General features: G+C 41.7%; 1 protein-coding gene across 1 annotated transcript in view; it reads right to left on the bottom strand.

Moving 5' to 3' along the window:
• Positions 1-12,518, bottom strand: part of LOC122564827 (protein crumbs homolog 2-like) — a 182,181-nt gene that overhangs the window by 107,646 nt on the left and 62,017 nt on the right. Inside the window, exon 2 of the mRNA XM_043720129.2 lies at positions 2,923-3,624. Within this exon, the coding sequence (XP_043576064.2) occupies positions 2,923-3,624 (702 nt within the window). The remainder of the gene's footprint in view (positions 1-2,922; positions 3,625-12,518) is intronic.

Consider the following 12,518-nt stretch of genomic DNA (forward strand, 5'->3'; position numbering starts at 1 on the left):
AAATGGAAAATAGGCTGTCAGTGAATGTATTTTGTCCCTTATTTCTTTAGTGATTGAATTTTATCTTGCAATCATAATTGTGAATATGTGAATAGTGAATATGTGGATATCAGCTATGAAATAAATGAAACAAAATCCCAAAATGTTGTCTTTACCCCATGGTTTGTATAAAATAATCAACTCTGTGATTTTTGTTCAGCAGTGTGATGGGGGTGCTCCTGGCCAGGCCTGCATTTATTGCATATCTCCAAATATACTTGACAAAACAGTGGTAACACCACTGTGATCTCAGTGGTACTTGCACACCTACTGTGCTGATAGGACTGGAGTTCCAGAATATTGACCCAGCAGTAAGGAACTCGTGCATATTTCCACATAAGAATAACAAGAGACTTGGAGGAGAACTTGCAGGTGATGGCGTTCCCATATACCTGCTGCTTAATTCTTCAAGTTGTGAGTTTGGACGATGCTATCAAAGCAATGTTGACTAGTTGCTACTGCATCTTGTAGATCATACACACAGCTGGCACTGACATGGAACAAGAGCATATTTGAGATGGTAAATGGATGACTGCCATTCAAGTAGCTTGTTTTATTTTGGACGGTGTTGAGCGTCTTGAATGTTGTTGGAGCTGCATACATCCCATTACATGGCTTACTTATGCCCTGTAGATGGTGGACAGGCTTCGGTGAAACAACAGGTGAGTTACTCACTGTAGAATTACCAGCCACTGATCTGCACTTATGACCACTGTAATTATTCAGCTGGGATCCAGTTAGTTTTATGATTGAGGGCATGCTAATAGTGAAAATTCAGTGACGGTAATCTTGTTGTTTGTACAGGAGAGATGGTCAGATTCTTTCTTGGTGATGATGGTCATTGCCTGGCACTTGTGTGTTGAATGTTATTTGTTAGTCTTGAATGTTCTCCAGTTGTTGCTGTTTGGTATGGGCTCCTTCATGATCTATGCATTATGAATGGATCTGAACACTGTAATCATCATTTAGCATCCCCATCTCCGAGCTGATGATGGAGAGGACAACATTCAACTGGAAAAGAAGAGGCCCAGGACAATATCCTGAAGATGCTCTGAAGTAGTGTCCTCAGATGAAAATAAATGGCTTCCAAAAAATGTAATTTGCTTCCCTTTTGTCTAGGCATTGGAAATTTTTCCTTGATTTCCACCAGCAATAGTTTCAGTTGAACCCCTCAATGCCACATTCATTTCGAAGACAGTCATACTGATCTCACCTCTTTTGTCCGTATTTGAAACTGGGCTATAATGAGGTGTGGAGCTGGGTAGTGCTGATGAAGTCTAAACCGAGCATTAGTAAGCAGGTTATTACTGAATAAGTGCACTGTTGAGGGTACCTTCACTTTACTGATGATTGAGAATGGCTGGAGAAATTTGAATACTACTGTCTTTCGTGTTACAGCTGGGATATTGTCAGGGCCCAAATAGCTTTTTCTGTACTCAATATGTTCGGCTGCTCCTGATGTCACATGGCATTAATTGAATTGTCTGAAGACAGACATCTATAATGCTGGAGATCTCCTCTTGGCAGCCCTTCCTGAAGAGACTTGCCAACACTTCATTCTTATCACTTGTGCTGACATACTGGGCTCTACCATTGTAGCCACTAAGAATATTTATAGAGCTGCCTCCTCTCCTTAGTTTGGAGAAAATGAGGACCGCAGATGCTGGAGATCAGAGTCAAGAGTGTGGTGCTGGAAAAGCACAGCAGGTCAGGCAGCATCCGAGGAGCAGGAGAATTGACATTTCGGGCATAAGCCCTTCATCAGGAATGAGGCTTCTGGGTCGGGGATGAGTGATAAATGGGAGGGGGGTGGGATTGGTGGGAGGCATCTGGAAAGCGACAGGTGGATGAAAGTGAGGGAGAAGGTGATAGGTCAGAGGGGGCAGTGATGGACAGGTCTGGAGGGCGATGCCGAGTTGGAGGCTTGGGACTGGGATAATGTGGGGGGAGGGGAAATGAGAAAGCTGTTGAAATCCATATTGTGTGGTTGCAGGGTCCCAAGGCTGAATATGAGGCATTCCTCCTCCAGGCATTGGGTGGTAATGGTTTGGCAGTGGAGGAGGCCCAGGACCTGCATGTCCTTGACGGAGTGGGAGGGGGAATTGAAGAGTTCAGCCACAGGGCAGTTAGGTGGGTGCAGGTGTTCCCTAGTTGTTTTATTGTCCACCATTGCTCATGACGAGTTGTGGCACAGGGTTGACCTGATCTGTTGGTTGCATAACTTTGATAAAGCATGCTATTTGAGCTTTCATTTATTCTTCCTTCTGGATCAGAGTTTTGATCCTAGAGATTAATGAGATTTCTCAGCATAACAGAGACCAAAGATGAAGTGCCCATGTATGAGAAATTGGTGAGTTACTTATTGTCAACTGTTACTGGCTAGCTACAGACTATCATGATAAAAATTATGAGAATGATTTCAATTGGCTTTGTAATCTGTTTTGATGATTACCAGTATGTGTAACCAATAAGGATGATGTCAAACTAGGGAGATTTTATTCACCACTTTGGGCCAGTATTACTGAACAAATTGTTCTAAACAAAAGATTCTTTCGAGGCTACTTCAATGCGGTAGTGAAAATTTCGGTGGTATTTTAAAAAATTTAAATTTGTGTGCAAAAGGGACAGTAACTACTGAATCCTAGATTAGAACCATTATTACAAGATATTAAAGGTCAGATCGAAGCCACATCTCTATTTCTCCAAAGTAAATATTAACATTGGACACGAACACAACTTCCTAAAGTATTAGTCCAACTGCAATTAATGTACACAGTTTTGACATAACTATTCTACAAAATGTGTCTGTAAGAAACATAGCTAAGTTTCAGTATAACTCGTTTGTTTAACTTTTTTACATGCTACAGAACAGACATAAATTACCTTTGTAGCCAGGAGGACAGACACACAAGTATCGATCCACATCATGGATGCATTTTGCCCCATTTTTGCATGGTCTGGATGCACATTCATTGATGTCAATTTCACAATTTGGACCTTGGTATCCGGGGACACAGAAGCATTTATATTCATTTATACCTTCAAGACATAGAGCTCCATTTAAACAAGGATTTGATGCACAGTCGTCAATATCGGTTTCACAGTTAACCCCTGTGTAACCAGGTTGACAATCACAGGTATAATTCCCAATTCCATCCAAGCATGTTCCATTATTCTTACAGGAGTTTGCAAGGCATTCATTGATTTCTGTTGTGCAGTTTTCCCCTTCGTATCCCGGAGAACACAGACAACTGTATCCATTCATTTTATCTACGCAGTCAACATGAACACCCTGACAAGGATTGCTCTCACATTCATTTATATTAATGTTGCACTGAGTACCTTCAAACCCAGGTAAGCAGGTGCAGTTGTACTGCAGGCTTCCTGGTATACTCTGGCAGGTGCCGTTATTCATGCATAGGTTAAGATAACAGGCATCAAACTGTATTTCACAATTCTTCCCCGTGTACATCACAGGATCCTGTTGACACTGACAGATGTAGTCATTTAGTCCTTCAACACAAATTCCATCATTCTGGCAGGGTTGTGATGAGCACTGGCCGAGGTCTGGAGAACATAAATTACCTGTATAATTTTAAAAAAAGATAATATCTTATCAATATATTCAGATGAAATTAATCTCCAGTTGCTTGTGTTAATCATGTAATATTGCAGGTCAGATTTATTAATTCTGTAACAACTAATCTTGGCATAAAGATGTGGAGAGGTTGTTTCCCCTTGTAGGTCCAGAGGGCATCATCTCAGCGTAAGGGGTCACACATTTAAGACAGAGCTGAGGAGGAATTCCTTCTCTCCAAGGGAACTCAATCCATGGAATTCTTTACCAAAGAGTGCTATCACGGCTGGATCATAAAGTTTATTCAAGACCGAGGTAGACATTTTTAATTAATAAGGAAACTGAGAGCTATGGGGAAAAGACAAGATGGTTGAGTTGAGGGTTTTCAAATCAGCCACAATCTCATGATTGGTTGCGCAGACTTGACGGGCTGGAGTTTGGATGTTCTCCCCGTGTCTGCATCGGTTTCCTCTGGGTGCTCCGATTTCCTCACACAGTCCAAAGTTATGCAGATTAGGTGGATGCTGCATAGAGTCATATAACATGGAAACAGACTTTTTGGTCCAACCAGTCCACACTGATCATGTTCCCAAACTTAACCAGTCCTATCTGCCTGTGCCCATACCCTTCCAAATGTTTCCTATTCATGAACTTATCCAAATGTCTTTTAAATGTTGTCACTGTACCAACCTCCACCACATTCTCTGGCAATTCATTCCACACATGAACCACTCTGTGTAAAAAAAAATTGCCTTTCATATCCTTTTAAAATCATTTTTCTCTCACCGTTAAAAAATATGGCCACTAGTTTTGAACTCCCCCCACCCTAGGGAAAAGACCCTTGTCAATCACTTTATCTATGCCCCTCATGATCTTATAAACCTCAATGATGTCGCCACTAAACCACCTATGCCTTTCCCAACTATTTTTATATCTCAAACCCTCAATTCCCAGCAATATCCTGGTAAACCTTTTCTGAATCCTCTCCAGTTTAATAATATCCTTCCGACCATGGTGACCAGAACTCCACACAGTAATCCAGAAAAGGCCTTGTCAATGTCCTGTACAGCCTCAACATGACATATTAAATTGTCCGACAGAGTCCAGGGATGTGCAGGCTAGGTGGAATAGCCATGGTTAATGTGAGGTTAAGGGCATAAGGAAGGGGCACTGGATCTTGGTGAGATGTTCTTCAGAGGGTCAGTATAGACTCAATGGACTGAATGGCCTCTTCCTGCACTGTAGGGATTCTATGAAGTCCAACATCTGCTCCTATACCTTATGGTCTTATTCTCCGTGCAGAGCTATACTTGCCTGCCAAACCACAGGGCTTTAGTTGTTTCAATCATTTAATGGTTAATAAATTATGCATGCTTTGTTGAAAGTCCACATATCCATTAAACAACTGAATCAGCTAAACTGAAGGAAAAGCATTGCTTGATTGATAGATTCAACTCTCTACCGTAACACTGTCAGTTGCACAATGTTTAGTTACCCCAAGCTGAAGAGATTTCAAGTGCTCAGCAATTTCTGTTTTGATACTTCAAAGGGTCTAGATGTTGGATATCTTTATTGGGCTATATTAACAAGAGTTTTGTTTTAAAGCTGTGGAAACGTGTGAATGAATTACTTTTTATCAAAGTTTTTTTACAGATGTTTTATTGTTGCTGTATAGTTTTTTTGGTTCTCTACAGTGGCTGAACAGCTTATCTACATTAATTGGCGTGGAAGGTATGAGAGACCATGGACGGGGGGGCGGTGGGGTGGGATTTTGGAGGAAGTGGAGATGTACTGTGATGCATGTGTAAGACATTAAGACCTTGCCTTCCAAAGAGTTCCCTCATCCAGACAACCTCTGAGATGCCATGAACAATGATACTTGGAAAAGCTAGTCCAATCCCTTGAAAATTCCAGCGATTTCTATCACCATTATTTAGCTGGTCAAGTCGGGAGTCGCAGAATATGGGCTTGCAAACTGAACTAGTTCACAATCTTCAAGGCCACTGCTAAAAATCAGTGGGTACAGGCTTGGGTGTTGTGTCCCTCAGAATCCAGCTCTGAATGTCACACAGTTCACCCCTCCCAGAGTCTCTCTGAAAGTCCAGCCCACAATTTCAGTATAAATCCTGCATTTATATGGTGCAGGGCAGAATATTGGGAAATATTTATCTTGATAGTGCTGTAATCTCTCAATAAAAGTTATGCAATTTCAATTTGGAGCAGCAATGAACTCACAATGATTCCGATGCCTGTGCAGATTTTTACCTCCTCCAGCACATTGGCATGAATGTAGAAGCTAGTCTTACTGTCAACATTCACATTCAATGACCACAATTGCTATTTATTTCTGTCTGGATCAATACATAGAATACCTTTGGGAGACACAGACTATTTTAACATTTCACTTTGCATCAAACATACCTCCTGGCATTTCAACAAAGGATGGTCATAGTCTTTGAAATCATTTAAAATGTATTCCACTTACACATTCCTGGGAAAAGGAAGATGGATGAGGCATCAGGGCAAGGGGCCATAATTAACCTTGCAGTTATATCGCACAATGGCAAAAAACAGTCCATAACCACAGGGGAGATACAATCTACAGTATCAGTGGTTTACAAATAGAGTCTCTGAATCTAAACTAGTTAAGCTAGACAATAACTCATGCACACAGTACAACCAGGCCACGTTAGTCAAATACATGAGCTAAACCATTGCACTTTCTGAATATTAAGCTGGATACATTTCACAAATTGCAAATGAATTCTCTCTGACCTCACAATGGTAGTTAAATAAAGGTAATTAACTCCTTAACCTATAGAGTTTGAATTTCTCTATATGGAATAGAGCTAAAGTTGTAAATAACAATTTGCAAAATAGCTGGGGATTCACTCTATACACAAAAGTGTTTAATTTTAAACAAAGTTATTTACAGAAAAATGTACTGTTCTTTAGTTTTGGAAGGGTGCATAGTAAGTGAAATTCAAACTATTCCTTCTGGAAGCATTAGTGCATATTGAATAAGCTACATTTGTAAATGTATGCACAGTTATACCAGATTGACAGTCACAAGTATTATTCCCAATTCCTGGTAATACAGCACAAAATTGTAATAAATGCAATATATCATAGCCCCCACTTAACAATATTTAATAATTTATGACAAAAAGAAAGTTGATCTCAAATTCATGTGCAAATAACAAAACTAAGTTGGACTATATCTTACATAATTCAAAATCCGCATTTATTTTGTGCATTTATGTGGCCATTTTTTAGCATACAATATGCTTTAAAACTGTTACCCGTCGTTAGCTGTATCCAGAGAATGTACACTGAATCCCCTGTTGTGCTATTGTAAAATTGCACTCCACACATGAATGAGAATGGTGGGCTTCACTCTATTGTAATGCATATTGTGCACATCAATAGAATGCGCTCTCCTTTCATGAGCTTGCCTTTTCGTGAACTTTCTGTAAAAGTACAGTCCTCCGTGACTAAGGTACAGCAACATGTTAGGCATCATGAATGCAGAGCGAGCTGAACCTTTGTGTACAAAATGATGTGCCAAGTGTTGGTTTGGGATTTCTGGCTAACAGTCGTGAAATCTACAACTTGTTCATTATAGGCAATACAGCTCAGTTGTGCTTCAGAGTTGTCTTAAAAAAACCATGTAATATGAATGAAAAAAAGTGATCAGTGTGTGATTTTCTGATATGTGCTCCCAGTAGGTCACAATCCTGGAAGTGCAGTTTTGTAAAATCATCTTTTATTCTCTATATTCTATAGCAGTAATACTTACGTATTAAGTGTAGCAAGCATTTTTTAAAAAACATTTTGCATGTTTTGTTCAACAAAAGACAGACCACCCCCTCTAGATTTCCATCTGGTCATGGCCAGAATAATGAGCAAATACACTGCTCAAACGACAACGAGTAACCTGGACTATTTAAAGGACAGTAAATTCAAAGCGATGGCAAAGAAATTTTCTAGATCATGACAGTAGAGTCTGGGAATAATTTTGAGAGATATTATCATGCAAACTTTAAAGAATTCTTATCAAATTCTATCCTCTGCTGTTTTAACTGAAGCACCAGCCCATTCATTTTCAATTAATTAACACCCTTTAAATTAGGCAGGAATTTGACATTAACTCAGTTCCAGGACCAAAGACAAGCACATTACAAATGTTATTTAGCTGTGCACTACGCGCAAAGCCTTAAAACCATTTTGTTTTTCAAAATGCTGTGTATTTTATATAGATATTTTATATCACATGTATGTGTATGCATGCATTACCTGGGGAAGTGGTGTTAAAAGGTTTAGGCCGGTTCAGTGTTTACTTATGTTGACATTAACAACCAAATCTGACAGTGCATTTGCTAGTGATATTGCATTAATTAAATGAATAGTGTCACCAGAAACTTATTGTATTGTTATTCACTCATGGGATATGGGCATCACTGGCTGGGTCCCATGTATTGTCCGTCCTTAGTTGCTCCTTGAAAAGATGGTGCTAAGCTGTCTTCTCGAACTGCTGCAGTCCATATGCTGAAGGTTGATCCACAATTCTGTTAAGGAGGGAGTTCAAGGATTTTGACCCAACGACTGTGAAGTAACGGCGATATATTTCTAAGTCAGAGTGGTAAGTGGCTTGGAGGGCATCTTGAAGGAGGTGGTGTTTCCATTTATATCTGCTGCCCTTATCCTTTTAGATAGATGTAGTTGTGGGTTTGAAGGTGGTGTTTAAGGATCTTTGGTGAATTCCTGCAGTACATCATGGAGATAGTACACACGGCTGTCAATGAGCGTTATTGGTGGAGCAAGTAAATGCTTGTGGATGTAATGCCATTCAAGCTGCTTTGTCCTGGATGGTGTCAAGCTTCTTGAGCATTGTTGGAGCTGCATTCATTCAGGTAAATGGAGAGTTTTCCATTACACTCCTGATTTGTGTCTTGTAAACAGTGGAAAGGCTCTGGGAAGCCAGAGGTGAGTTATTCACCACAGTATTCCTAGCCTCTGACCTGCTCTTGAGTGTTTATATAGTTAGTCCACATGCATTTCTGGTCAATGGTAACCCCCAGGATGTTGATAATGAGATTCAGTGATGGTAACACTATTGAATGATAAGGGGTGGTGATCAGATTGACGTTTATCCGAGATGGTCATTGCCTGTATTTGTATGGTGCGAATGTTGTCAGCCCAAGCCTGGTTATTGTCATCGGCAAACATCCTCACTTCTGACCTTATGATGGAGGGAAGGTTATTGATGGTTGGACCCAGGACACTATCCTGAGGAACTTATGTAGAGATGTTCTGGAGCTGAGAGGACTGACGGAGAGTTTGCCTCTGATACCCATTGATTTCAGTTTTGCTAGGGCTCCTTGACCCCAGCTCAGTCAAATGTGACCTTGTGTCAAGGACTGTCTCTCTCGTCTCACCCCTGGAATTCAACTCTTTTCCATGTTTGAGCCAAGGCTGTAATGAGGTCAGGAGCTGAGTAGCCCTGGTATATCCTAAACTGGACGTCACTGAGCAGGTTATTGCTGAGCAGATGCTGCATGATAGCACAATTGATGACACCTTTTAACACCTTACTGATTTTCGAGAATAGGCTGATGGGTCGGTAATTGGCAAGGTTGGATATGTCCTGTTTTTTCTGTTCAGGACATACCTGGGCAATTTTCCATATTGTTGGGTAGATGCAAGTTTTGTAACTGTACTGGAAATGCTTGACTAGTTCTGGAGAATAAGTCTTCAGTACCATTGCCAGAATGTTGTCAGAGCCTGTAGCCGTTGCAGTATCCAGTGTCTCCAACAATTTCTTGATATTTCATGGAATGGATTGAATTGGCTAAAGACTGGTGTCTGTAATGCTAGGGACCACAGGAGGAGGCTGCATTAGATCATCCACTCAGTACTTCTGGCTGAATATGGCTGCAAATGCTTCAGCCTTATCCTTTGTACTCACGTGTTGGACTGTTCCATCATTGAACATGGGGATTTTTGTGGAGCCACCTCCTCCAGTGAGTTGCTTAACTGTCCACTACGATTCATGATTGAATTTTATCTGATTCAGTATTTGGATGTACCGACTACAGAAGGAGCAAAACTTGACCTACTCTTGGGAAATAAGGCAGGGCAGGTGACTGAGGTGTCAGTGGGGGAGCACTTTGGGGCCAGTGACCATAATTCTATTTGTTTTAAAATAGTGATGGAAAAGGATAGACAAGATCTAAAAGTTGAAGTTCTAAATTGGAGAAAGGCCAATTTTGACGGTATTAGGCAAGAACTTTCAAAAGCTGATTGGAGGCAGATGTTCGCAGGTAAAGGGAACAGCTGGAAAATGGGAAGCCTTCAGAAATGAGATAACAAGAATCCAGAGAAAGTATATTCCTGTCAGGGTGAAAGGAAAGGCTGGTAGGTATAGGGAATGCTGGATGACTGAAGAAATTGAGGGTTTGGTTAAGAAAAAGAAGGAAGCATAGATCAGGTACAGACAGGATAGATCGAGTGAATCTTTAGAAGAGTATAAAGAAAGTAGGAGTATACTTAAGAGGGAAATCAGTAGGGCAAAATGGGGACATGAGATAGCTTTGGCAAATAGAATTAAGGAGAATCCAAAGGGGTTTTGCAAATATATTAAGGACAAAAGGGTAACTAGGGAGAGAATAGGGCCCCTCAAAGATCAGCAAGGCGCCTTTGTGTGGAGCCACAGAAAATGGGGGAGATACTAAATGAATATTTTGCATCAGTATTTACTGTGGAAAAGGATATGGAAGGTATAGACTGTAGGGAAATAGATGGTGACATCTTGCAAAATGTCCAGATTACAGAGGAGGAAGTGCTGGATGTCTTGAAATGGTTAAAGGTGGATGAATCCCCAGGACTTGATCAGGTGGACCCGAGAACTCTGTGGGAAGCTAGAGAAGTGATTGTTGGGCCTCTTGCTGAGATATTTGTATCATCGATAGTTACAGGTGAGGTTCCGGAAGACTGGAGGTTGGCAAACGTGGTGCCACTGTTTAAGAAGGGTGGTAAGGACAAGCCAGGGAACTATAGACCAGTAAGCCTGACCTCGGTGGTGGGCAAGTTGTTGGAGGGAATCCTGAGGGACAGGATGTACATGTATTTGGAAAGGCAAGGACTGATTCGGAATAGTCAATATGGTTTTGTGCGTGGGAAATCATGTCTCACAAACTTGATTGAGTTTTTTGATGAAGTAACAAAGAAGATTGATGAGGACAGAGCAGTAGATGTGTTCTATATGGACTTCAGTAAGGCGTTCGACAAGGTTCCCCATGGGAGACTGATTAGCAAGGTTAGATCTCATGGAATACGGGGAGGTTAGGTGAATTGGCCATACTAAATTGCCCGTAGTGTTAGGTAAGGGGTAAATGTAGGGGTATGGGTGGGTTTCGCTTCGGCGGGTCGGTGTGGACTTGTTGGGCCGAAGGGCCTGTTTCCACACTGTAATCTAATCTAATCTAATCTGTAATCTAATCTAATCTAACTAGCCATTTGGATACAGAACTGGCTCAAAGGTAGAAGACAGAGGGTGGTGGTGGAGGGTTGTTTTTCAGACTGGAGGTCTGTGACCAGTGGAGTGCCACAAGGATCGGTGCTGGGCTTTCTACTTTTTGTCATTTACATAAATGATTTGGATGCGAGTATAAAGGTACAGTTAGTAAGTTTGCAGATGACACCAAATTGGAGGTGTAGTGGACAGCGAAGAGGGTTACCTCAGATTACAACAGGATCTTGACCAGATGGGCTGAGAAGTGGCAGATGGAGTTTAATTCCGATAAATGCGAGATGCTGCGTTTTGGGAAAGCAAATCTTAGCAGGACTTATACACTTAACGGTAAGGTCCTAGGGAGTGTTGCTGAACAAAGTGGGCGGCATGGTGGCACAGTGGTTAGCACTGCTGCCTCACAGCGTCAGAGACCCGTGTTCAATTTCTGCCTCAGGTGACTGACTGTGTGGAGTTTGCACGTTCTCCCCATGTCTGCGTGGGTTTCCTCCGGGTGCTCTGGTTTCCTCCCATAGTCCAAAGATGTGCAGGTTAGGTGAATTGGCCATGCTAAATTGCCCATAGGGGTAGGGGTAAATGTAGGGGTATGGGTGGGTTGCGCTTCGGTGGGTCGGTGTGGACTTGTTGGGCCGAAGGGCCTGTTTCCACACTGTAATGTAATGTAATATAATCTAATCTAATCTAAAAAAAGAGACCTTGAAGTGCAGGTTCATAGCTCCTTGAAAGTGGAGTCGCAGGGAGATAGGATAGTGAAGAAGGCGTTTGGTATGCTTTCCTTTATTGGTCAGAGTATTAAGTACAGGAGGAGAAAGTGAGGTCTGCAGATGCTGGAGATCAGAGCTGAAAATGTGTTGCTGGAAAAGCACAGCAGGTCAGGCAGCACCCAGGGAACAGGAGAATCGATTTTTCGGGCATAAGACTGAAACGTCGATTCTCCTGTTCCCTGGATGCTGCCTGACCTGCTGCGCTTTTCCAGCAACACATTTTCAGCTATTGAGTACAGGAGTTGGGACGTCATGTTGAAGCTGTACAGGACATTGGTTAGGCCACTACTGAAATATTGCGCGCAATTCTGGTCTCCTTCCTATCGGAAAGATGTTGTGAAACTTGAAAGAGTTCAGAAAAGATTTACAAGGATGTTGCCAGGGTTGGAGGATCTGAGCTACAGGGAGAGGCTGAACAGGCAGGGGCTGTTTTCCCTGGAGCATCGGAGGCTGAGGGGTGACCTTATAGAGGTTTACAAAATTATGAGGGGCATAGATAGGATACATAGGCAAAGTCTTTTCCCTGGGGTCGGGGAGTCCAGAACTAGAGGGCATAGGTTTAGGGTGAGAGGGGAAAGATATAAAAGAGACTCAAGGGGCAACTTTT

Source organism: Chiloscyllium plagiosum, unplaced genomic scaffold, assembly GCF_037043375.1.
Source record: "Chiloscyllium plagiosum isolate Xiang-an unplaced genomic scaffold, Cpla_swu_hap1 HiC_scaffold_21, whole genome shotgun sequence".
NCBI lineage: Eukaryota > Metazoa > Chordata > Chondrichthyes > Orectolobiformes > Hemiscylliidae > Chiloscyllium > Chiloscyllium plagiosum.